Source organism: Gymnoscopelus braueri (assembly GCF_963280865.1).
Source record: "Gymnoscopelus braueri genome assembly, chromosome: 24".
Classification (NCBI taxonomy): Eukaryota; Metazoa; Chordata; class Actinopteri; order Myctophiformes; family Myctophidae; genus Gymnoscopelus; species Gymnoscopelus braueri.
In genome coordinates, this window is record NC_137626.1 from 38835959 (window position 1) to 38863132 (window position 27174).

Consider the following 27174-nt stretch of genomic DNA (forward strand, 5'->3'; position numbering starts at 1 on the left):
TGTGTGCGTGCGTGCGTGTGTGCGTGCGTGTGCGTGTGTGTGTGTGTGTGTATGTGTGTGTGTGTGTGTGCGTACCTTGTCGATGGATCATTCCACCATGCATGATTCGGGCCACGATGCAGTGGTTGAGGTCATTCATTTTCAGGGTGATTCCCTGTCAGGAGACATGGAGGGGACAAATGACTGACATGCAGTGGTGTAAAGTAACTAAGTATATTTACTTAAGTACAATTTTGAGGTATTTTTTTTACTTTACTGGAGTATTTCCAATTATCAGTACTTTTACTTCTACTCCACCACATCTCAGAGGCAAATATTGTAGAGAGGCATACGGCTGTAAACATAGCCCAGAGGCTGACGGATACAATCAAAGAGTGGCGCCTGCAGGTGTTCTGCGTTCGACACGATAATGCCAGCAGCATGAACTTAGCGATGAGTTTGTGTGCGGAGATTCTGGAAGAGCTTGGCGAGTGGTTAGTCATTTCCGCCACTCTGCTGTAGCAACATGTGTACTGAAGAAACGACAAACCCTGCTCAAAGTCTCCAAAATGACTGTGCCACGCGTCGGAAGCAGCACATCCCTGTCCAAGCCGTACAGAAGACGAGAAAGTCACCAAACCCATCGTGAGAAGAAACCTCCAAATGAGAGCATCACAATGGGAGCTGATCCAGCAGCTACTGCCTGTGCTTTGACCCCTTGCAAAGGCAACTACCATCATGTGTGGGGAATTGCATGTTGGACTCTCATTTATTTATCCTGTTATCCTCAACCTACTGGATGATGGTCCCGAGTCTGATTTAGCAGCAGCCCGCAACTTTAAGAACACTGTGCGAACACAGCTGAGAACCAGGTTCAAGTAGGACACTAGTGGGCTCGGTTCCTATCATCGCCTGTATACTGGATTGAGTGGATTCGAGGTTCAAAGATCTCCGCTTCCTCCCAGAGAACACCAGACTGCAGGTTAAACGCCACCTGATCAGCTACTGCAAGATGCGGAGCCGGATCAGACTGCAGCTACAGGGAAATACATTTTTATTTGATTTATTATGCTAAATTGGATATATAAACTTTCATTCACTGAAATGTGGAGCTTACACTCGGTGTCAATCGGTATTCTGACTTATTTATTCCACAGACGCCCCTGAAGATACCGCCGTGGACAGCCTGACAGAGGACAAGGAGGAGCCAGAGGGGAAAGAAACGCGACTCGAAAGTGATTATGAGGAGCTGTTTGGGTCTCACTATGCCAGCAAAAAAAGCACAGAGTGTAAATAACACTTGCACAAAGGAGGTACAGGGATATCTCCAGATCACCCGCATTCCCACAACGAGCAGCCCTCTGAAGTGGTGGGCGCGCTATGAGAAGGAGTTCCCTCGTTTGGCCAAGCTGGCCAAAACCTACCTGGCTGTCCCAGCCACCAGTACCCCGAGTGAAAGGGTGTTTACTTTTCACTCGCTGGGAACGCGATTACCAGGCAGCGATCAAGCTTACACCCAGCTCACGTGGAAATCCTTATCTTCTTGAATGCCATTAGTCGGGAGCACAAGTCTACGACCATAATAAATGAGGAGGACTTTGTCGAGAGCGAGTAGTCTAGATGTTACAGTAAATATGCTACTGTATGTTTTGTTTGCCAGCGGGTGTGTATCTTATTTTATTACCATATAGGCTAGACCAACTGTGGAATAACTAGCCTACGTTCTATGTACTTTAGGTGGCCCGTTCATTATGGTGAGTAGCAGGCCTGGCCTACGTTTAGCGTTTCTGTAAATCCCAATGACGCAGTTAACGCACACAAACATGCTGGTGGCTTAGTCCAATCAGGTTGTGTCTCATTTGTAAACAGCCACTGGTATTTCACTGACCCTCAGGTTTGTCCCGCCTCCTTAGTTAACCCTTACTCGCTTGTGGTGTTCAAGACTTGCAACACAGTGCTTCAACGAGAGGCCGAGAATTGCTCGTTTGTTATTGGATAACAAAAATACGATATGTGCCGCGAATATGACTATTGGACTATGTTTAGGTCGAATGAGTCGATTGCTAAAAATCACTATTCGTGAATGCCCTAGTGTGTGTGTGTGCGTGTGCGTGTGCGTGCGTGTGTGTGTGTGTGTGTGTGTGTGTGTGTGTGTGTGTGTGTGTGTGTGTGTGTGTGTGTGTGTGTGTGTGTGTGTGTGTGTGTGTCTGACCATGGGCTCGTCTGTGTTCTTCTGGAACTGGACCAGGCGCACACGGGTGACGTTCTCCAGGTCCATGTCTCCGCTGGTGCTCTCGGGGGAGTCTCCGTTCAGGTAAGGGGAGGTGGGCGGGGGGGTGACCCGCAGGGCCTCGTCGCTGTACACCTCGTGGGCCACCACGTCATGGGTCTGGAGCAGGGCCTGGGTGGAGGAGGAGAAGCGATGCTCATTCATTCAAGACCAGTGGCGTAAAGTAACTAAGTACCAGTGGTGGAAAAAGTACTCGCAAGTACCAAAAGTAAAAACATGTTTGAAAATAGCAGATCTACAGGCTCACAACGCGTCGCATCGCGACGCGTTGTGAGCTTGTAGATCGGCTATTTTCAAATAGCCTCTGTATGAAATAGGTAAAGTGGTTAATGTATGTTTCATAATATCATTATTTATATCTGAAAAGTAACTAGTAACTAAAGTTTTCAAATAATTGTAGTGGAGTAAAAGTACAATATTTGCCTCTGAGATGTAGTGGAGTAAAAGCAAAAGTACTGGAAATTCAAGATACTTAAGTAAAGTACAAATACCTCAAAATTGTACTTAAAGTAACTGTACTTAGTTACTTTCCACCACTGCCTGCCAAGGACATTTTAAAACGTCCTTTCAAAACGGACGGAATGGACGGATGTAACACCATCCCAAAAAAATGACACTCCCGTCCACTCCTATGTGAAAAGTTGTAGGAAAACGCATGTGCTCGGATTTTTTTTTTTTGTTGGTGAAAACAAGCCTTATTCAACGGCCGGTAGGAACAAAATGGCCGATTGCGGTTACAACATTTTTGTTCTGGTGGATAGAGGAGAGGAGACCCTCCCCCACCCCCCAGACACCGTTAAGGTTTTAAAAAATGGTCTTAAAATGTAGATGTACTCACAAATAGTCATGTGTGCGTGCTTATGCGCGTGCATGTGCATGTCCGTGTCCGTGTGCATGTGCGTGTGCGCGTCGTGTGCGTGCGTGAGCGTAACCCACCATGAAGTGTGGCTGTGTGAGGATCCTTCGCAGTTCCTTGGCTTCCATGTTTTCAGGGTAACATGAGATGGTCTCCAGTACCTACACAGAAGCAACGTGAAGACGTAGAACAAGGTAGTGTCAATGTCAAACATTTTCATTAAGTTTTAGTCCTAGTCTTTTAGTTGACTAAATATCATACGATTTTAGTCGACTAAATCCGAAGTTGATTTAGTCGACTAAAGTTTGTTGGCAGGCCGTGATGGCGTCATAATGCCTGATTTATACTTAGCTGTGTGACTAAATTAGCCGATCTACAAGCTCACAACGTGTCTGTGGCGCGTTGTGAGCTTGTAGATCGGCTATTTTCGGAAGCATAAGACCTGTTTTAGTTCTACTGGATCTAACATTTAGTCTTTATTTTTTTGACAAAATCGTCAGTACATTTAGTCATTATGATCAATTGTGCACCCTATGATTACAGATGGTGTATGTATAAACCCTGTATGACTAAACATGGTGTATTTGCATGTATTGAGAGCATCATGTGTCACCTCTTTGGCTCTCTGCACTCCATCACTCGGAGGGTTTCTGATCTGTGGTGACGAACGTGTGTTGATCTTATCATAGAGCTGCAACCATAAACAAACAATAAAATACACTACGTTATACATCTGCAACTGTAAACAAACTAGAGGTTCGGGCCGCTGCGTGGCCAGTAGCCTGGCCCTCACATATGTAGGCTACAATATAGGCTAAATATAGTATTATTACAATTATTGTGGTCATGCACATGGCTACATATTTAATGACAAATGCGATGCAACAACATAGGCCGCACAATAGATGAAAATATTTGCAGACTCTTAGTTATGTGTGTGTTCCTCTGATTCGATGTCTGCCAGGTGACAGTTACAACACACACAAGCACACGCACACACACACACACACACACACGCACACAGGGCAGCTTCACATGTTCGTGGGGGGTCCGGACCGGGGATCCGCGAAGCATTCGCTGGCGCGGGGGTCCCGACGCTGTGCTCTGTTGTGCTACCCGGCAGAGTCCTGCACGGGTCCAATTATAAAATACGAACCAGAACAGCCCCGCCCGTCAAATAATAGACCCTTTGTCCGCCCGTTTACCCGTGATTACATGCAGAATAAAATGTAAATGCCTACAGACAGTCAGTCAATTTAAAAGTGTGTTGAAATGTGTAGAAAAAGATAGCAGCCTTCAACAATAGCGCTACATTCAGTGGTCAGGTTCATTCAGAAATCAATTGAAGACGGAGGAGCGAGCTTTAGCCACACGCACGAACGCGCACATTACGCAGTAAGCATGTGTCGTTGTTTACATTGTCAGATGGTTTTAATTTGAAGGTGTAACAGGATGTTCAATGTGTTTTTGAGAGTTAAGATAACTGACCGGCGTGCTCCATGCTGTTGTGCTGTGTTAAGTTACACAAGTGACGTTGTTTGGGCGGAAACAGTGCTCTCTGATTTTCACAATAAAATGTTACCCACCCACGTTTAGTTCAGAACCGCCCGTCCCCGTACCCGTGAACTTATAAAAGTATATTTTTTACAAAAGTAGCAAAAATTCTACAAGCTCAAAACGTGCGAAAAAGTGTGACGCATTTTGAGCTTGTAGATCTGCTATTTTTGCTATTTTTGAATTGGAATCCTGAAAAGCAACATTTTCATTTAATTTCAAATGCATTTAGTTATACTTATGTTAACTTTATGAACTTAAATACAAATACATTGGACATAAAAAGACAATAGAATTTTTATACTAGTCATTAAGCTACTAATATAGACTGAAGTAATTAAAGCGGGTAATTTACATGTTTGGAATTGTAACAGCTGTAATCAATAATATATCAGTATTCCGATATTAACCTGCGGGCCGTATTAAGTGAAGGTGGCGGCCGGATGTGGCCCCCGGACCGCCAGTTGCCCATGTATGGTATAATGTTAGCACTAGGTGTGTATTAGGTGTGTACTAGGTGTGTATTAGGTGTGTACTCACGTCCAGCAGGGTGTGTAGGTGTTGGTCCTGGAACACACTGTGCAGGAAGTCCATGTCCTTCTCACTGCAGTCTGTCAACGCGTGGATCTCCTCCAGGCTGTCCAGCACCTGAGACACTGCCCCTACACACACACACGCACACACGCACACACGCACACACGCACAAGCACACACACACACACACACACACACACACACACACACACACACACACACACTCTGGTTATACCTACATACACACCAAATAAAGCATACACACAGATAGAACAAGATACAAGAACGCCACGCACTAGAGATGCGCGGATCGCGGTTTTAGCCGCGGTTGCCGCAGTTAACCGCAGTTTGGGTGGATTTGGGTCAATCAAATATAAAAATGAAAAAATGTGGGAATTACATTAATGATATCAATCTATTGGGCTATTATAGCTTTTAAAAAGCACGTAATCTCGCCGTGCGTGCGTTTGTAGTATTTTAATATTACGCCATCAGGCACAAATTAGCCGCCTACTGCACGTTAGCGGCAAGGGGTCTTTGTACCGGCTCCAGCCAGTGTTGCCATATTTTGCGAGAGAAATAAGCAGCAAGGTCTATGAAAACAAGCCCAAAACAAACGCCAAATTACCCCAAAAGTTGCTTATAAAACGCAGACATGGCAACAAAGCAAGTTGAAAGCGAAAGTAAAATAAATGAAGCTTCAAGCTCCGTCTTGTTGTTACCATAGATATGGATTGTATATGTTACAGGGAGATTGAAGAACCAGGACGATTGAAGAAAGCGCGCTCGTTTTTACCACCCAACCAGCAATTCTGTAGAAAAAGCACTAGAAGGAGCCACGAGCCAGGCTTTCCAACTAAAGTGCACACACATGTATGGCCGCAACCACACACGCACACACGCGCATGCACAAGCGCACGCGCTCATGCGTTCAATTTAGAAACAACACTAGAGGGAGCCACGAGCCAGGCGTCCCAACTAAAGTGCACACACACACACACACACGCACACGCACGCGCAAGCCAGGATTTTTTCTTCAATTTGGTTTATTGAAAGCATGACTGTTAAGATACTTTTATTGCGTTCTGGCTTTTGTTTTAGTTTCTCCCTGACACACACACACACACACACACACACACACACACACACACACACACACACACACACACACACACACACACACAGTGATCCATGAAAAGAACTATTCTGTCCCTATCGGTTCACAACTCGGACGGCGCTGATTCGACTCATCAGAGCATCGGCCGGTCAGCGCGGGCACTCGCGCCTGGAGGCGCGAGGGCGCAGCCTCCTCGGCCTCAAGCTCTGCTGAGTCGGCGCGCCTCCGTCATGGACAATAACTATTATCACATGCGTGTGAACGCGTGTTCAGCGTTCGCCTAGCGTAGCTTCCTGGTTGCTACGTGGGGGGGAACAACAACAGACAGGTCCGCGTCGCATCAAAGCCCCGCCTCGCCCCGAAGCCCCGTGCCTAAAAACGAGCGCTCTGTCTTCAATCGTCCTGGTTCTTCGATCTTCCTGTGACATATACAGTCACTACATCGCGACAGACAGTGGTGAGTAACATTGTTGAAAACTAACGTCAGGAAAATAATAATACTTTGATTTGATTGCGGTTGGTGCGGATCTAGAAATAGGATGGTATAATTAACCGCGGTTGGATGGCGGGTGGATAATGTAAATGTATATGCGGATTCGGGTGACGATAAACCCTATCCGCGCATCTCTACCACGCACACACACACACGCACGCACGCACGCACGCACGCACGCACACACGCACGCACGCACAGTCCCTGCACATTCTTTAATCTTCAGGCAAAAAAATACAAACAGTCAAACATTCATTGAACTGCACTAAACCACACTTCCCACAGGCAGGCAAACGATGAAAAACAAACAAAAACAAAACAAAAAATACCCAAATATTGAAAACACCACTCACAAACAACTCAAGTCAATCACGACAGAGAACACAGAGCCGCAAGTGTATGCATACACTCGCACGCACGCACACACGCACACACACGTTTGTATTACTATACTTGTGAGGACATTATCATTTTAGAATGACAGTCTTATGAATGCCTTTCTTATTTTTTTGGCATTCTTAACTGTAAGAAATCAAAAATAGCAGATTTATAAGCTCACAACGTGTTGCACTGCGACACGTTGTGAGCTTGTAGATCGATTTTTTTCCGGCGCATGACACAACTATGTATAAATCATGTTTTACTCTAACCCTAACCCCTAAACCTAACCTCTAAATGTCTTCCTATGCTAATCCTAACCCCAACCTGAATCTTTTTGTTATTGTACACCTAACTCAACTTAAATTCTACATACATTTGGTCCTCACAAGTATAGTAATACACACACACACACACACACACACACACACACACACACACACACACACACACACACACACACACACACACACACACACACACACACACACACACACACACACACACACACACACACACACCTGCTGCATCGACCCAAGCATGCAGCGCCCGTCTGGGAGAAATGCGGGGCCCGGTGCGAAGTCGCGTGCGCGCGCCGCGTGCGCGCGCCGCGTGCGCGCCCCCATCCTCGCGCGCCAGGATATTTTGGGCGGATATTTCCGAGTTTTTGGTGGTTATTTGCGGTTATTTATTTTTATAACTCTTAATAAATGTGATTCTGTTCATATTATTATTATTATTATTATTTTTTCCCCAAGTGCGGGGCCTGGTGCGGCCGCACCGCTCGCACCACCCTTCCTGCGGCCCTGTGCAGCGGAGTCAGAGAAGACAGCAGTACAGTATGTATCAATGTGAGATATATAAACATGTCAGCAACAAACTGCACTTCAGCGCCATCCAGTGGTCGTTAAAAGTATACTCAACCCCAGTACTCGAGTCAAAGCATAGATTCTCCTGATCCTTTTCAGGCGTGACCACCATCATATTTGAACTGGGGACCCCCCCACCCTGACAAGCACTTGGAATTGTGGGCATTACATTTTGTTTGACTCGGTTCCAAAGATAAATATTGTGAAAATAGCCGAATTACAAGCTCACAACGCCTCACAACGCTCAGATCTTTTCACAATGTTTGCCTCTTTCTTATGTAATATTGCACAGTGGCAGGAGGAGGAAACGCAAGCACAGGAAGAGACAGAGAGAGAGCGAGAGAGAGAGAGAGAGAGAGAGAGAGAGAGAGAGAGAGAGAGAGAGAGAGAGAGACTGAAATTAGAGGAAGGGGCTTTAAGAAAATACAAGCGACATAAGAGGAACACAGGAGCCGTCAAAAAATACAGACAGACAGAGAGTGAGTGAGTGAGTGAGTGAGTGAGTGAGTGAGTGAGTGAGTGAGTGAGTGAGAGAGAGAGAGAGAGAGAGAGAGAGAGAGAGAGAGAGAGAGAGAGAGAGAGAGAGAGAGAGAGAGAGAGAGAGATGGACAACAAGTGCTAGAGAGGGGGAAATAATGATAAAACAAGCAAAAGCAGCCATATCTATATCTGGCTATGAAGAGAAGCATGTATATAGTACAATGCCATATCTTAAAGGAGCACTTCACTCTTTTTCAGCCATATCTTCATACAATTGGTCCTCACTGATGCTCATTTTCAGATGGCACCATTTCTGTCTACTCACTCTGTGTCTCAGAGGACAGAAACCTGCATGCTAATTTTGATATATTGTATTACCATACTCTACCATACAGATGTACTAGTGATATTGTGTATCTGCCATACACATGCATTTTTATTCATACAAATTATGTCCTGGATTGTCACTTTGAGGTGATTGAACTTGTTGTGTGGAGGAAGTGTCTAGCGACTTGTAAACATGGCCCACTTACAGGTCATTGACCCCGCCACAGGTCTGTAGTAGAGGCCTTTATATTTGTATTTAAGCTCAAAACAGAAAGTATTGACACAGCACTTTCTCCATTTATGTTACAGATTGACCAGAAGGGACAAAGCAGACGTACTAGCGGACGTGGTAAAGGAAGTGACTGTGTAAAGCCGATTATAATTCATATCGTAATATATGTAATAAATCACCCTGCCTTCTGTTTGGATATTGTGGAAACCTCATCTGTCCCAAACTGTCACTTTTCAGAAAAGGAAAAGAAAAACAGTGTTCGAATGGATCCAATAAGTTATTATTTAGTCACAAGCTCATACTGCTAATACTTGTCATTGGTTCAACATTTATAAAAAACCCACACTATTAAAACCCCACAGAAACACCACTTTTCACTTTAAAAATGTTTCTCAAAAATATCTCAAATAGCAGATCTGCAAGCTCACAACACATCATGATGCGTGTTGTGAGCCTGTAGATCAGCTATAAAAAAAAAAAAGCGTAACAGGCTTGTACGTTGAAGCCTTTATTTGCAAAAAATATATATTGTTGCTGTCGGGTTGAAACCTTGTATGTCCAAAACCGTTCCTTCTTTATTATCATTTTTTTTAAAAATAGTGATACAAGCTCACAACGGCTCACATCGCGAGGCGTTGTGTGCTTGTAGATCTGCTATTTTCACTACTTTTGTGTAACACTCTTGAAGTTGGGCATTCATTTACGAACAAAAAATATTTACACATTTGAAACCTGAAGATACAAGGTTTCTGCACGACAGCGACGATATGCAGCCAGTGTGGTTTGTGGCATTGGGAAGTGAAAGTCTGTGGTTGGAGACAGGGGAAGTGATCCTATTGGGCAATTTCAGCGTCCCGTTTTAGCCAATCAGTGGCGTCTATAAACAGACCGCTCGTGTGGCCGAACGCCACACTTCCTCATGGTTGTGTTTGCAGTCTTTAAAACAAAACTGTAGTCTAAATTGACAGACTGCCCCCCCCCTTATATACTGTACTTAGTTGAGTGGAGTCCCCCAAGAATCTATACTGGGCCACCTATTTTTTATATATTTTTTGTCTGTACACTAGAGCAATGGTTCTCAACCTTTTCAGACCGTGACCCCCCAAGATATTCATATTTGAACTGGGGACCCCTTACCCTGACAAGCACTTGAATGTAGGAGTTGAGGCATTACATTTAGTTTGACTCGGTTCCCCAGATAAATGTTGTGAAAATAGCCGATCTACAAGCTCACAAAACGCCTCGCAATGCGAGGCGTTTTGAGATTGTAGATCGGCTATTTAAAAAAGAAATGGCCTCTTTCTTATATTATTTGACAATTTGGCCAATGTTTGACCACTTTTGATAGCATAGTTTGTTGATTATGATGTTTGATGCAGTAATTTTCCACCTTTTTTTAAGGAATAAAAAATTTCTTAAAAGTCCTTAAATTGTCTCTTCACTCACATCTGGGGACCATGTGAGGGGGGTCGCGACCCACAGGTTGAGAACCACCAAACTAGAGAGTAGCACGGGTCTGCCCGAAACCAAAGACCTGAGCCCCGAACCGAGAACAGAGCCGGGGTCCAAAATGTTGACATGTCCCTCGGGCACGGGTCGGATCGGATTCAATTGCCATGGGTCTGGGTCGGTCCATCCGAAATGGATTATTATTATTAGTAGTAGTAGTAGTAGTAGTAGTAGTAGTAGTAGTAGTAGTAGTAGTAGTAGTATTAGTATAAGTATTACATTACATTACAGTCATTACATTACAGTCATTTAGCAGACGCTTTTATCCAAAGCGACATACAATAAGTGCATTCAACATAGGTAGGGAACGAAATCACCAGAAGTCTTAAGTGCATTTCCTGCAAAAACAAGCAACCAAGAGTATACCTAGCGCTAAGGTAAAAGTGCAATATATCAGCTACCTACTTTCTTAAACAGATGAGACAAAATAGCAAAATCAAATGAGCACGAGCTAAAACAAATAAGTGTATCGACTACACAAGATCCAATAAAACAATACAACAATAAAACAAGAGTTTGTACAACTAGTTAACAACAAGTAGGCCAGGCAAAGAGGAAGGGTAGTGTTTCCTGAAGAGGTGGGTTTTCAGCCTGCGGCGAAAGATGGGCAGTGACTCTGCTGTCCTGACATCAGTGGGAAGTTCATTCCACCACTGTGGGGCCAGAACAGGAAAAAGTTGTGACCGTGTCGATCGACCAGAAGGACCCTTGAGTGACGAGGCAATCAGTCGCCCCGAGGTGGCAGACCGAAGTGGTCGGGCAGGGGTGTAAGCATCGACCATAGCCCGGAGGTAAGAAGGAGCTGTTCCTTTCACTGCCCTATAGGCTAGCACCAGGGTTTTAAACTGAATGCGAGCTGCTACGGGGAGCCAGTGTAGAGAACGGAGAAGGATAGTTGTGTGGGAGAACTTGGGGCGGTTGAACACCAGACGAGCCGCAGCTTTCTGAACAAGCTCCAGAGGTCTGATGGCAGGGAGCACCAGCAAGGAGGGAGTTGCAGTAGTCCAGGCGGGAGATGACAAGAGCCTGGATGAGCACCTGGGCTGCCTTCTCCGTGAGGAAGGGGCGAATCCTCCTGATGTTGTAGAGGAGGAATCTGCAGGACCGTGTCACTGATGCAATGTTTGCCGAGAACGACAGTTGATCGTCCAAGGTCACACCCAGATTCTTCGCACTCCGAGTTGACGTCACCACAGCATTATCAATGGTGATGGCCATGTCTCGGTGCGGACAGCCCTTCCCCGGGAGGAACATCAGCTCGTTCTTGTCCAGGTTGAGCTTCAGGTGGTTCGTCGACATCCACTCCGAGATGTCAGCCAGACAAGCAGCAATGCGTGCCTCCACTTGTGTGTCAGAGGGGGGGAATGAGAGGATCAGCTGGGTGTCATCGGCATAGCAGTGGTAGGAAAAGCCATGGGAGTGGATGACAGCACCAAGAGATGTAGTGTAGAGAGAGAAAAGAAGAGGACCCAGAACCGAGCCTTGGGGAACCCCACTAGTGAGCCTGTGTGGTTCTGACACAGACCCTCTCAGCATCACCTGGTAGGAGCGACCTGTCAGGTAGGATGCAAACAGGGAGAGTGCAGAGCCTGAGACACCCATCCCCTCGAGGGTGGAGAGGAGGATCTGATGGTTCACTGTGTCGAACACTGCAGACAGGTCCAGGAGTATCAGGACGGAGGAGAGAGAGTTCGCTCTAGCGGCATGGAGCGACTCCATCACTGCCAGGAGGGCAGTCTCTGTCGAGTGACCCACTTTGAACCCAGACTGGTTGGAGTCCAGGAGGTTGTTCTGGTGGAGGTACGAGGACAGTTGTTTGAAAACAGCACGTTCGAGAGTTTTAGATAGGAAGGATAGAAGGGAAACCGGTCTGTAGTTCTTGACTTCAGAGGGGTCAAGTGTCGGTTTTATATTACTATTATTATATTAAACTCTTTAACCTTTGGTTTTAAAATTAGTAATTACGCTTCAAAATCCATATTGTCTATTCTCACATAATGAATGAGCCACGTTTGACATTAACAGTCGATTGAAACGTAGTTAATCTCAAAGCACACTGCACACCATGGAGGCTGTCTGTCTTTTAGGAGGTGAGACTCAAAACAAAAGACAGTTGCAAGTTGGAACGTCACCTGTGACTGAGACCTCCACTCAGGAGGCTCCGCTGGGGGGCGGTCATGGCCACATCCACGGTGAAATGAGCAGAAATGAGCATCAGGTCCAGTATGGATCTAGAGAGACCCGGTCGAATCGGGCCTGATAAAAATCATCATTATACGAATTATCCTGGGGTCCGTTTTGGACCGGGACCAGTTTTCCTCTGTCCCGCTTCGGGCCGGGTCCAATAATCGACTAATCCGTTTCGGATCAGGGTCCAGTAATTTCTCATTTTCCTTGGGTACATTCGGACCAGTCCAATTATTTATATTAAAAAAATTGGACCCATGCTACCCTCTACTGTACACTAAATATCTTCCCCAAAATAGCTGATCTACAAGCTCGCATCGCGTTGTGACGCGTTGTGGATCGGCTATTTACGCCGGTTATTCACCCCCAAATAGGAATGCTATGGTTTAAGTGTTTAAAGTTATTGGGACTGGCCCTTTTGGTTGCTGACATAAATGATTAAATAAGTAAGTATGTTTTTTCCACTTGTTTAGTCTGAACTGGGGAAAAGCTGGGGAAAAAATGCTTTCTGCTGTGATGCTCCAATTTCATGGAACAATCTACAACTTGCACTAAAGAATAATGCCCCAATATCCTATGAACAATTTAATAACCTGTTCTCCCCACCTCACTATGTAACTGTTTTTAACTTGTCTTATTTTGTTGTTTCTGTGTTTTATATCTGTATTATGTCTTAATTGTTGATTTGTGTGTGTGTAATCTCGACAGCATTGCAAATGAGGGTACACCTCAATGCTCTTTTCGAGAATAAATAAAGGTTCCAATCAAGTAAGTAAGTATGTAAGTATGTAAGTAAGTAAGTAAGTAAGTAAGTGAGTAGGTAAGTAAGTTAGTAATTAAGTAAGTAAGTAAGTAAGTAAGTACGTAAATACATAAATGAGGGGTGAAATAATGCACCAATTCCAATAATCTTTTACATCCACCAGTCGTTCGTTTTTCTAAAAAGAGGGTCCAGTTTCTTTAATTCCCCGGAATCACACATTTGTGACCCCACAGTGACGACACGTTTGTGACAAGATCCAAACGGGCCGTGTCACCTGTTAACAGTACGGAGCCAGGCCTCGTCACAAGGGCAGGAGGGAGGAGGGGCTTACCTGAGGAGGTGGGGTCGTCAGAGAAGTCAGGCAGCTCCTCGGGCGGGTCGCCGTAGTAGGAGTTGAACTTGTGGCTGGAGACAGCAGCCAGCACTGCACCCTGGGAACGCATGAATGACATCACACTTAAAGGTGCTGCAAGTGATGATATATGTTCATAGCTCTATGTTGTGATAGTAATCATTGCTATAGAGTGTTTGTTCAGTAACAGTGTTAAATAGCTCTATATTGTGATAGTAATCATTGAGAGTGGTTGTTCAGTAACAGTGTTAAATAGCTCTATATTGTGATAGTAATCATTGATATAGAGTGGTTGTTCAGTAACAGGGGTCTCCCCACCGCCTGGCACAGACAATAATCAGAACATTTTTAAACCACATTTAAAGACAGAGTAAAAGTACATTTAAACACTGGAAATTCAACTAATGTGAAAAAAGAAAAGATAAACCCAGTATAATTAACTAAATAGATTAGTCCGATTAACCACTTGAGCTTGTGATTGGCAGTTTTTTTCAACAAGTCATTTGTATTCAACTATTTAGGAAACAGGTGACGTACCTTCAACTTCCTCCTGGCATTGAACTTTCTGAGCTGCTCCACCGTCTCTAGAAGATGGATCTTATACGCATACCTGTCCCTCTCCTAGAGAGACACACACACACACGCGCACACACACACGCACACGCACACGCACACACACGCACACAGACACACACACACACACACACACACACACAGTATTTTATATATTTTTTGGTTTACAATTAGAAAAAGATTCAGGTTGGGGTTAGGATTAGACGTTTAGAGGTTAGGTTTAAGGGTCGAGCGTCTACATAAACACAATTGGCCCGTGTTCGGGGGAGAGAAGCCGAGCGGGGAGGGTGATATTGGTCATTGCACGTACTCCTGCGGGCTGGGGCGGCACCTGTCAGCGGGGAATGTTGGGCGGGAGGAGTAGGAAGAAGGCTCTACGTCCTCCCGTTGGGGGCTCCTCACTGACAGATGAGTCAGTAGGATATGACAGCAGTGACAACACAGATATGTGTGTGGGGACGAATTAATTGGCATAACGACTGAATTGGGGAGAAAAAGAGGTAAAATAATTATTGGCTATTCAAAAAAAATACATAGAAAAGTTTCTATGCATTTGATGTATTACCTCGTGTTTACCTTGATTACTGTACATCGCTCTGGATTAAGAGTGTCTGCTAAATGCCTAAATTGTAAATTGTAAAGTTAATCATGATTCATACTTAGGTGCACGCCAGTGTCGTGCACCAAAGAATTGCAGCGCAACGTGTTGTGGGCTTGTAGATCGGCTGTTTTTCGGTTATAGGCTTACGGTTAAAAATGACCAAAAAAAAGGTTGACGTCCTCAACAAGTATAGTAATACAAACGTGTGTGTGTGTGTGTGTGTGTGTGTGTGTGTGTGTGTGTGTGTGTGTGTGTGTGTGTGTGTGTGTGTGGATGTGTGTGTAACATACCTTGAGCCAGGGGTGGTTGAGGGCCTCGTAGACGGTGATCCTCTCGGCGGGGTCCAACATCAGCATGCGTCGCACCAGGTCCTTAGCACTCTCTGAGATGTGACTCCACTGGCGCGGGTTCATCTTGACACACACGCGCGCACACACACACACGCAACACGCAGGCACAGAAGGGAAAAACGCACCACGCTCTCAGATGGGTGTAGGGAACGGTGGACGCGGAGCTGCGACGGTGGTCTGTCTCTCCGCGGTCGTTAACCCATTAAGACCGGGAACGCATATGTGTGTCATTTTTAGATTTATTTGGCTATTCAAAAATAGCAGATATACAAGCTCATTGCACAGCACCGCGTTATGAGCTTGTAGATCTGCTATTTTTGAACAATCGTGAAGATTTGTGCAAATCTTTGAATATATAATGTTGTTGTTTTTTTAAAGCAAACATTTGTAACTCAAATCTTTGCTTCTTTGTCGCATTCCTAAGCCAATAATTTGATGACCGGCAGCGGTTCCTGTAGGAGACACAAAGAGTCTCCTTTGTGTCTCCTACCGGAACCGCTGCCTACCGGTCCGCTGGTCATCAAATCATTCGTGTAGGAATGCGACAAAAACAAACAAAAAAAATCCATGAATTCAAGTCTCCATGGGGTGGCTAATTGATAGGAACTATGTGAACTATCCCTTTAAGTGGCTATGGAAGGCCATTTTGGAAAATCAACTACTACCTTGTATTTCCCTTTGATGATGGCTTCAAAGAGCCTCTCCTTGGTGCCGTAGAAGGGCAGGCATCCAGACAGCAGGATGAACAGGATGACCCCACAGCCCCACACGTCCACCGGCTTGCCGTACGGCTCCCTCTTCACCACCTCGGGGGCCATGAAGTGAGGGGTGCCCACCCGACCTGGCGGTAAAAACACGGTTAGTGAGAACTGATCCATTTAATCAGTCATGAAAACAATCTGTTGATTTTTTTACAGCAAATTTTGATTTAGTTTTAGTTAAAAAAAACAACTGTACCGGGTTTGGTGATGTTGTATATTGTCTGAATCAACTTTGTTTGCGTTCGTTTATGTGCTAAAAGAGCGACTTTTAAAGCTGTTTCAGTGTACAATGTAAGTCAATGAGGAGCATATTTTGAATGATCAATTTCTAATCAATGGAGCAATTATTTTTGACTTCTTGTCCACCTTTGGCGTTACATCATGGCAAGGTAACTACACAACCCAAACCTCTACCAAAGTGGTCTTGCCCTTTAAATGTGTTTTATAAAAAAATAAAGAATAAACGTGGATATCTTGTGCCTTTTTTAATATATCAAGATGTTTAAATCATATTTCATAAGTTCATCAAATGTAAGAAAACGGTTGAACTTAAAATGACATTAACTGTTAAGGGCTCAATATACTCAATTAGCCGATCTACATGCTCACGGTGTGTCGCTGCTCTGCGACACGTTGTGAGCTTGTGGATCGGCTGTTTCCGGCCGTGCACGACGACGTGTAAATGAGGCGTAAACGTCCACAGTGTTTACCTCCAGCCACCAGTCCAGACTCTCCCAGTTGGATGGCCACTCCGAAACCTCCCAGTTTGACCGGGGCCGAGTTCTCCTTGGAGGCCAGCAGCACACAGTGAGGCTGTGGAGACAAAAAAATAAAACCACCCATCATGTATTTATTATTATTGATCATAATAATTAGACCTACTTGTTCCCGTGGGGGAAATTTTTTTTTTCTGGTTCACCCAGCTGATCGCAGAGGAGGAACAATTAGAATTCAAGTGTCTTGCTCAGGGAGACTTCGATACATTGCTGTCCTGGCCTAGAATCAAACCTGGGACAACCGGGACGTCCGGCTCCCCAGGCAGGCTCTCTAACCATTCAGCTATGGCCGCTGAACGACCAAATCATCATGCATTCTAGAGCATGTTTATTGTGAATGATTGTGTTTTCCGGCTTGGATCAATGGAACTAACGTAGTACACCTTAAGTTCCTCTTTATCTGTATCACTATGAATCTCATTTCTTTTTCTCCAAGCTTTTAAAATAGCATTCAAATATTGGAGGCCCAATTGCAATACCCTCTCGGCCCCCAGGTTGGGAACCGCTGTGGTACAACATAAAACGGCAGGGGGTTTGGCCGCGGCTACAATTAATTCCTCTTGTTATCACGGATAAGATAAGCATTTTATTGCTCCCCAGAGGGAAATGCAGGTGTTGTAGCAGTATGACACACAGGGCAGGTACAGGTATAAGAGCAGAGAGAGAAGAACACAATAAAATACAATGACATCAAATGTGTCAGAATCAGAATCAAGCATGTTGGCTGAGAACAAGGCTACCTTATGTCAGTGGTGTAAAGTAACTAAGTATATTTACAAAAGTACAATTTTGAGGTACTTTTACTTTACTGGAGTATTTCCAATTGTCTATACTTTTACTTCTACTCCACAACAATTATTTGAATACTTTATCTGCTAGCTACTTTGCAGATATTTATTACATTATAAAACATACATTAACCACTTTAGCCCTATTTTATACCTAGGCTATTTGAAAATAGCCGATCTACAAGCTCACAATGCGTCACATCGCAACGCATTGTGAGCTTATACAGTAGATCTGCTATTTTCAAACATTTTAGTACTTTTACTTTTGGTACTTTAAAGGTATCATGACATTCATTTTCACTTTTTTTCTTTGTTTTATTTTATTTTATGACCTCAATTACACCCAAAAAACCTGAATTTAGAACATTCAGTGGATTTTCTGTGGTCTGGGGTTTTGTGAATAATTAGGCTGAAAAGTAATCTGAGCTTGGCCCTTCGACAGTGAGGTCACAGTCGATTAATCCCGCCCACTCTCCTCCTCGCCCCTCCCCTCCCCTATCCTTTCCTTTGGGGGGGGCGGAGCAGAGGCGATGATTGACAGGCAAAATCCCTCACCAGCGACACCCGCAGGCAAAGATTTCTTTTTTCATTGCAGTTGAAAAGGCTTTAGAAATGTGAGAGAAAAACACCTGCCATGGATCACTGGAATGGAATTTTCACTTAAAACTTTTTGTACACTTTTGAAGGACCAGGACAAAGACTTTGAATGTGGTGTAAAAGTGAATGTCATTAAACCTTTAAGTACATTTTGGTACCAATACTTTTACTTGTAATGGAGTACTTCTACATTGCAGTATTGATACTTTTACTTAAGTAAAACATTTGAGCACTTTTTCCACCACTGCCTGTGATGTGACTATCAAGATGATTCTGATTCTATATATGGAACTGTGATCTACATGCCAAAGCAGGGAGGTTGACATCTAGGTCAAATCTACCGCTAACCACACACAACTTATCACCAACAACCACAAGTTTCACTCTAACTCATCAACAAAAAGCAGCTGCAAGAAAGCATGACACTTCATTGTACTTCCAGTTAGCTGTGGGAACTTGGGTTTTGAACTCAATTTGATCCTTCCAATGTGTTCCTTTTTTTTTATAGATCCCATGATTTTTGTAACCCATTTTTTCACCAGTGCTAATGCCAAACTTGTAATCCTGGGCGCTACTCTCCCTCTGCCAGCCTGGGGAGAGCCCCGAACTGAGCACATGCTTCCTTCAATGCATGAGGAGTGAGCAGGCCGCTTCTTATCACCTGACAGGGGGGAGTTTCCCCGGTAGGATGTAGCGCGTGGAAGGAACACGTTGTTCCAACCAGTTCCTTTCCCCTCCATCAGGCGCCCCGGCTGACCAGGTGGAGGCAGTATAGAGACCAGGATTACTGCATGTTTTTTTGTGAGGGTACCTACCTACCCTAGGGGATACAGGGAGAACAAACTCCACACAGAAAGGCCCTTTCGCCTACCCCACCTAGTGAACATGCCCCCAGTGCCCACAGTGTCCCCAGCGAGAATCGAACCCAGGACCTTCTAGCTATGAGGCGACAGCGTTGCCAACTGCACCACCATGCCCCCCCCCCCAATGTGTTTCTAACAACGCTACATAGACTGTGCTAGAGCACGGTGTGTGTGTGTGTGTGTGTGTGTGTGTGTGTGTGTGTGTGTGTGTGTGCGTGTGGTGTGCGTGCGCACGCGTGTGCACGTGTGGCCATAATGGTTCGGTTTCCTCTCATCGCTCTCTGACTTCCTCAGGTGGAAGTTTAGTCATGAGAGTGTGTGTGTGTGGGGGGAGGGGGGCTGACTTACAGACAGACAGACAGACAGACAGACAGACAGACAGACAGAGAGACAGACAGAGAGACAGGGGTTGTCAGATCCGACAGTGACATCAGACGGATACGCTCGTGGCCGCCACACAGAGTTGACTGCGGAGGTGGGGGGGGGGGGGGTTACAGGAAGTAGACGTTACACAGACCGATGCATCACTCCCACACGCACCCTGATGAGCAGACAGCTGACAGGAGCAGCCTAGGGGACGCAGTACGCCAACACCATAGGTGAGCACAGCTTCAAAGCACCGCTTCAAAGCACCATTTACTCTTCGTCGTACGATTGCGCCGAGCGCCGAAAATAGCCGATCTGTAAGCCCACGAACACGACGTTCGTGGGCTTACAGATTTGCTGTTTTCGGTGGATGAGAAGCAAAAGGGGCAGGACATCTCTTGATCGGTAGACACTTTTAAACAAGATCTTAAATACGTCTCGCCTGGCTATGTCAGTGATTAATTTGCTAACTACTTCTAATGTGCCTAATATGTTTCTTTTAGTTTTATGCAAATTTTTGTATCTGCTTCTCTGATGCTGTATGTATGTTTTTTATATGCGTTTGTGTGTACAACACTTTGAGATGCATTTTTCTGCATGGAAGGTTTTTATCATTATCTCACTCCACTCCGGAGAGAATTTAGCCTCAAATTGTTATAATATACAGTATTATTCAATTTTTTTGTCACGTTAGATTTTATGTTATATTTAACATAAGCTTTATATGTGTAGAAAAGGAACTAAATAACGTTTTGTTTGTTTTCTCCTTAAACGGCATACTGGGACTTGACATGTTGACTCTGACTAGTCTCGACCAGCAAACCCTCGCATATGATTCTGCACACTCGGCAAACTGTAACTGCAACCAATCTGCGCATGGCGTTTTGCTGGTGAGTTGTTTTTTCCATTTAACCACCATGTGACCATGTGAGTCACCATTTGAACTGAAGTGCAGTGGTGGGAAACATACTCAAATGTTTTAAATGTAAATCAAAATGTACTTAAAGTACCAAAAGTAAACGTACTAAAATTTTGACAATAGCAGATCTACAAGCTCACAACGCATCGTTGCTCGTATGCTATGTGTATAAAGCAGTGGGTCTCAAAGTGGGGTCCAGGGACCCTCATGGTTCCTTGATGGGGGTTCCAAATGGTCCCTTACGGGTGTGTAACTCTGAGGGTGTACACTCTAAGAGTTACGGGGTCCTTGAAAGTTTTGAGAACTACTGGTAAACAATATATATGTAGATATCTTGATCCGTTTCGTGTTCTCTTTGACCGGCTTATTTAATGTTTGATTTCTTACTCCCTGCTCTCCCTCTTGTGAGCTTGTAGATCTGGCAGATTTACAGTGCATGACACCGGTGTGCGACTAAGTATAAATTAGGGTTCACTTTCAAATTTGAGCCGCACAATGAGCCATTTCAGGCCAGCATAATAACAGAAAAGCCCTGCGATTACATGGTGGGATGGATTGATGTTGGTGAGCGGTGCAGAGAGCAAATTACTGGGTAATATGTTGACCTCCGCACTATCACATCCCCCTTTAGTTTCCTGTATTTCTACACTACAAAAACTCATATGTAAAGGTGGTGTGATATTATTTTGTTAAAATAAGTGTTAAATAGCTCTATATGCAGATCATTGCTATAGAGTGTTTGTTCAGTAACACAGGTCTCCCCGTCTCTACAGCTCTGACTGTAGTAATTCCTTATTTCTTCCAATCAGAAAGGAGAACCCAACTCAAATTAACCCAACAACTTAATTTCCCTCAATTACACACCCCATGAAACCTTAAATTCATGGGAGTTTTTTTGTTTGTTTTTGTAACATTCCTGAGCCAATAATTTGATGACCGGGACATTTACTATGTCTCTCTCCCTCTCTCTCTCTCCCTCTCTCTCTCTCTCTCTCTCTCTCTCTCTCTCTCTCTCTCTCTCTCTCTCTCTCCCTCTCAGAGGAGAAGATTCCCATCGCTCTGAAGCCACCATGACCACCCTGTCCTCCCGCTCTCCCTTCCCGACTCTCTCTCCCTCCTCCACCCCTCCGTCCATCTCTCTCCTCTCTACCGCTCCGTCCATCATCTCCTCCTCCTCCTCCTCCTCCCCTCGCCCCAACGAGACGTCGCCCGACGGCGCTGCGTGCTCCTTCGACGACGAGGCCCTGCGCGCGCCCCTGGCCGTCTTCTACTCGCTGTTCTTCCTGTTGGGCCTGGCGGGCAACCTCCTGGCCCTGTGGGTTTTCCTCTGCCTCCAGCGCCGACGCAACTCGGTGCATGTGCTGCTCATCAACTGCGCCGTGGCCGACCTGGTGCTGCTGGCCTGCCTGCCCTTCAGGTCAGTGTTAACCCATTAAGACCCGGGAACGCATCTGTGTGTCATTTTTTTAATTTCGTTGGCTATTCAAAAATAGCAGATATACAAGTTCATAGATTGAAGATCTGCTATTTTTTTTAAACAATCTTGAAAATGTGTGCAAATCTTTGAATACCTTTTTAACTCAAATCTTTGCTTCTGGGGGTCCCCGGAACAAAATATTTTCAGATGGTCTTCCACCGCAGCGGACACCGCACATATAAAATGATTGGCAATTTGTTTGTATTGCAGTATTCCTTTAATTTCGTGGACTAAAACCATGGAGAATAATGTTCGTCGACTACCTTTTTCCACTGACAAAAACGAAATAAAAACGAAGCTATTATGACTAAAACTATGACAAAAATTATATTGACAATTTTGTCAACAAATGAAAAGTAGACATAAGTATAACTAAATGCATTTGAAATTAAGTAAGAATGTTATTTTTCAGGATTACAATTAAAAAATAGCTGATCTACAAGCTCAAAACGCGTCACAGTGCGAAGCCTTTTAAGCTTGTAGATCGGCTATTTTTGCTACTTTTGTGTGACATAGAATGGTAAAGTACGGCATTAATTTACGAAAAAAGTTAAAATACAGAGATAAGAGGTGTCTGCCCGACAGTATATGCAATGTGGCCCTCTGGAGTGAGTGTGGAAATATAGTGGCCCTCTCCACCATCAAAGTTGCCCACTCCTGATCTAAGACAATGCCAGCTGATTGCGGTTGTGCTTTTGTGATCCAGGGTGCTGTACCACGCCAGAGGGAACCAGTGGGCGCTGGGCGCCACGGCATGCCGCCTGGTGGGCAACGTGTTCTACATGAACATGTACGTCAGCATCACACTACTGGGTCTGATCAGCCTGGACCGCTACGCCCGGTTGAGGGGCCACCGCGGCGGCGCTGCCCGGGGGGCCGCCATGTCCAGGAGGCTGTGCGGCGGAGGGGGAGCGCGGTGGGCCTGGGCGGCGTGCGGCCTGCTGTGGGGCCTCTCGCTGGCCCTGCTGGTGCCCATGATCGCTGCGAGGGAGGGCAGCGAGGTGCCCGGCAAGTGCTTCCAGTTCAAGCGGCGGCGTGGCGCCCGGGCCAAGGCCTACGTCAACGCAGCGCTGGTGGCGCTCTTCTGGGCCGTGTTCGCCGTGCTGGCGGTCTCCTACGGGAAGGTGGCCGCGCGGCTGCTGAGGGCCGCACGAAGGTTGTACTTGTGTTCTCTATGTCATGTTTGTGTTTCTTAGATTAGTTTTTGTTGGCTGCAGGCACCCCATCTGAAAATATTAACCCTTTAAGACCTGAAGCCGATTCTACAAATGTCTTCTAAATCCCAACAGTAAAAAAAAACAACCTATATTGCTATATCAGTGGTTCTCAAACTTTTTCATAATAGACAAGGACCCACAACATTATATGTATTTGGCCACGGACCCCCCCCCCCCCCCCCCCCCCATCTCAAAACATTTTGTACCAGGGACCCCCCAGACGCAAAGATTTGTGTTAAAAATGTTCGCTTTAAAAGAATATATATATTCACAGATTTGCATACATTTAAAAATAAATTTAAAAAAATAGCAGATCTACAAGCTCGTAGCACGGCACACAAGCTACGAGCTTGCATACCTGCTATTTTTGAATAGCCAAAGTGTAAAATCTAATCTCTCAAATCTAAAAATGACACAAATGCGTTCCGGGTCTTAATGGGTTACGTGTCAGGGACCCCCCAAGAGAGTTTTGTGTTAAAATCGTTCAAATTATTCCGAATGTTTCAAAAATGCATCGCATTGTGAGCTTGAAGATTGGCCATTTTCCAAATAGCCAACATATAAATTAAGGTTTAAAGGTGTTAAATTAAATTGTGAAGCTAATTAACACATTTTGCTGGGGACCCCCTGGAACCCCCTCAAGGACTCCTGGGGGGTCCAGGGACAAATGCTAGGTTCATTGCTTACTGGTATCCTATAGTTTCTTTACGGCACTACATTGTTCTCTCTACACTCTATTAATGCCTCGATTGTGAATTGCAGCAAGCTGCCCAACGCCCAGCGCTACGGACGCACGGCCAGGAAGTCCTTCTTCGTCCTCTTCCTGTTCACCGTGTGCTTTGCGCCGTACCACGCCTTCCGCCCCGTCTACATCCTGTCGCAGCTCAGCCCCACGCCGCCGTCCTGTCACTACCTGCGTACGGTGGACCGCACCAACGAGGTCACTACCGCACTCATACTGACTCTTTTTTTCCCACTTTGGGTTGTCTGCTTTTTGGGCTCTTGGTCTTGGGTTGTCTACTCTTGGTCTTGGGTTGTCTGCAATTTGGGCTCTTGGTCTTGGGCAGTGTTAATTTTGACAGCAAATATTTGTTTATTTCCAGTCATAGTCTTTTGAATAACTCCATTTCAGTTTTACTCATATTTTAGTCATCTGAAATATTGTAGTTTTAGTCTAGTTTTAGTTGAAAACATTGTTTTGGGCCGGCCGCGATGGCGTCGTAAATGCCTGATTTTATACTTAGCTGCGTGCCGAAAATAGCCAAGCTTGTGAGCTTGTACCTATTTTCGGAGCACGACAACCACACACAACCAAGTATAAAATGACTTGTCTTAGTTCTACTGGATCTCTTCCCCACTAGTTCCCCCTTAACATTTAGTCTAGTTTTTATTCGTTGACAAAATTGTCAGTACAGTTATGTGTAGTAATAGTTTTAGTCATCATAGTTTTTATTCATTTTTTTGTCAGTGAAAAAAGGTAATCGATGAACATTTTTCGTCATAGTTTTAGTCGACAAAGTTGACACTGGTCTTTGGGCTGACTGTTTTTTTGGTGTATGTGTGTGTGTGTGTGTGTGTGTGTGTGCGTGTGTGCGTGCGTGCGTGCGTGCGTGCGTGCGTGCGTGCGTGCGTGCGTGCGTGCGTGCGTGCGTGCGTGCGTGTGTCTGTGCGTGTGTGCGTGCGTGCCTGTGTGCGTGCCTGTGTGCGTGCGTGCGTGTGCACATCGATACTGTTTTCGATACAAGTCTGCACTGATACTGTTGTCATTAATATCTTTCCCCAATGTTACTCTATATATATAATACTTTATCTTGTTGTGTATTGCTGAATATTGTTGACACTGTGTTGATATTGTCTCTCTGTCTGTCTGTCTAGGTGATGCTGCTGTTCTCTGCCTTCAACAGCTGCCTGGACCCTGTCATGTACTTCCTGTTGTCAGGTAAGGCTGTAACTATTCACTATTTTCTTTATATATATATATATATATATATATATATATATGAATCAGGTCGAAAACATTCTAATTGATGTTATTTGAGTTGACTAAATGAATAACTCTGATCAACCATTCAACCATTCATAATTCTCCAACGGTGCCACACCAAAATAAGAAAAATAGCAGATCTACAAGCTCACAACGCATCGCGATATGATGCCTTGTGAGCTTGTAGATCTGCTATTTTTTCTGGATTAAAGGTGCAGTGAGCAATTTGTTTTGTGTTAAAATAAGTGTTAAATAACTCTATATTGCCATAGTAACCATACTATAGAGTGTGTTCAGTAATAAGAGTCTCCATGTCTCTCTGCAGCTCTTTAAAGGGATAGTTTACAGCAAAAAAAAAAGTTTTCTATCAATTAGTCACCCCATGGAGACTTGAATTCCTGGATATTTTTTAGTTTTTGTCGTATTCCTATTGACTTAGGAATGCGTCAAAAACAAAAACATCTTGTTCAGGATACTAATTTCATTCAATACAGGATACAGCAAGAACAAGTAAAATTGGAGGTTATGAAACAACTAAATGAGCTGATGAATTTGGAATTGGATTAAATTAGCAACCCACCTGATTTTTTTTTTCCTGTTTACTAAAGAGCTGGAGAGACAGGGAGACACCTGTTACTGAACAAACACTCTATACAGCAATGATTACAATCACGATATAGAGCTTTAACTTTTTCACACCAAAAAAAAACATTGTTTTAACTAAAAATATCTCTTACACTACCTTTAAACCAATCAGTTTGATTAATCGCACCCCTGTTGCACCTCTGTTGTCAGGGTCCGTGCGCAAGGCGGCCATGCGTGCGCTGGGCAGGCGTCTGGGCGGCCAGCTGCCCTTCCTGACCGAGGCCACATCCAACAGCTCCACCGCAGAGTTCAGACGGCCTTCGCAGTGCATGACCACCCCGCCCAAACGCAACCTTAGCCCTGCCTCCTTCATGAACGACGACGCCACTGTCATCAACAACGCAACACTGAGGCTGCCTCTATCCTCCACCCAGCAATGACGGGACACGTTCACACACAGGACAAGATGGACAAAGAGTGACTTTAAAAAGACCCACTCCTGATTATAATCAGCCGGTAATGGCAACAGGAGTGACAATTTGCGGCGGGCGTGTAAAAGTTTTGTTGTTGCTTTTGTATTTTTCTCCCCAATGTAGTCTTTAGGGCGCACTCCCACCGCACTTTTATTTTACCTCTGGGGCAGAATCTGCCAATGCTTTGTCAATACAAATGCGTGGATTCCTGGGCTTGCAGATTTTTTCCAAGAATCCACGCATTTGCATTGACAAAGCATTGGCAGATTCTGCCCCAGAGGTAAAATAAAAGTGCGCCCTTAGGGCGCGCTCCCACCAAGAGTTGGCTGGCCGCTGTTTGCAGAATCTGCCAATGCATTGTCAATGCAAATGCGTTGATTCACGCAAGAGCAGATTTTTCCGCTTGTCGCGCAGACCTTGCGTTTATCTGCTCTCCGCCACTAAGCATAAAACTGCTGGAGGCAGGAGCCTATTTTCTCCAGTGGTGGAAAAAGTATTGAAATTTTTTACTTAAGTAAAAGTATCAATACCACAATGTAGAAGTACCCTGTTACAAGTAAAAGGCCTGTGTTCAAAATGTTACTTGAGTAAAAGTACAAAGGTATTGGCATCAAAATATACTGTACCAAAAGTACAAAAATGTTTGAAAATAGCAGATCTACAAGCTGCGACGCGTTGTGAGCTTGTAGATCTGCTATTTTCAAATAGCCTTAGGTATAAAATAGGGATAAGGTGGTTAATGTATGTTTTATAATATAATAATGTATATCTGCATTCTGCAAAGTAACTAGTAACTAAAGTTTTCAAATAATTGTAGTGGAGTAAAAGCACAATATTTTCCTCTGAGATGTAGTGGAGTAGAAGTAAGGGCGCGCTCCCACCAAGAGTTGGCTGGCCGCTGTTAAACGCAGGTTGTGCGCGGCC

General features: G+C 44.7%; 2 protein-coding genes across 3 annotated transcripts in view; one reads left to right on the forward strand and one right to left on the reverse strand.

Annotated features, from left to right (window-relative positions):
• Positions 1-27174, reverse strand: part of LOC308080392 (peripheral plasma membrane protein CASK-like) — a 94949-nt gene that overhangs the window by 28486 nt on the left and 39289 nt on the right. For both annotated transcript variants that reach the window (XM_080422235.1, XM_080422234.1), the window contains exons 6-15: positions 16916-17018; positions 16107-16285; positions 15385-15507; positions 14458-14541; positions 13900-13999; positions 5220-5341; positions 3739-3816; positions 3206-3286; positions 2192-2380; positions 76-154 (exon numbers count right to left, since the gene is read on the reverse strand). In XM_080422235.1, the coding sequence (XP_080278361.1) occupies positions 76-154; positions 2192-2380; positions 3206-3286; positions 3739-3816; positions 5220-5341; positions 13900-13999; positions 14458-14541; positions 15385-15507; positions 16107-16285; positions 16916-17018 (1138 nt within the window). The remainder of the gene's footprint in view (positions 1-75; positions 155-2191; positions 2381-3205; positions 3287-3738; positions 3817-5219; positions 5342-13899; positions 14000-14457; positions 14542-15384; positions 15508-16106; positions 16286-16915; positions 17019-27174) is intronic.
• On the forward strand, positions 19740-26270 carry LOC308080465 (putative G-protein coupled receptor 34). The gene is made up of 7 exons (XM_080422365.1): positions 19740-19828; positions 20404-20485; positions 21554-21931; positions 22698-23147; positions 23971-24148; positions 25084-25147; positions 25988-26270. The coding sequence occupies exons 3-7, from the start codon at positions 21585-21587 to the stop codon at positions 26215-26217; spliced, it is 1269 nt and encodes a 422-aa protein (XP_080278491.1). The 5' UTR covers positions 19740-19828; positions 20404-20485; positions 21554-21584; the 3' UTR covers positions 26218-26270.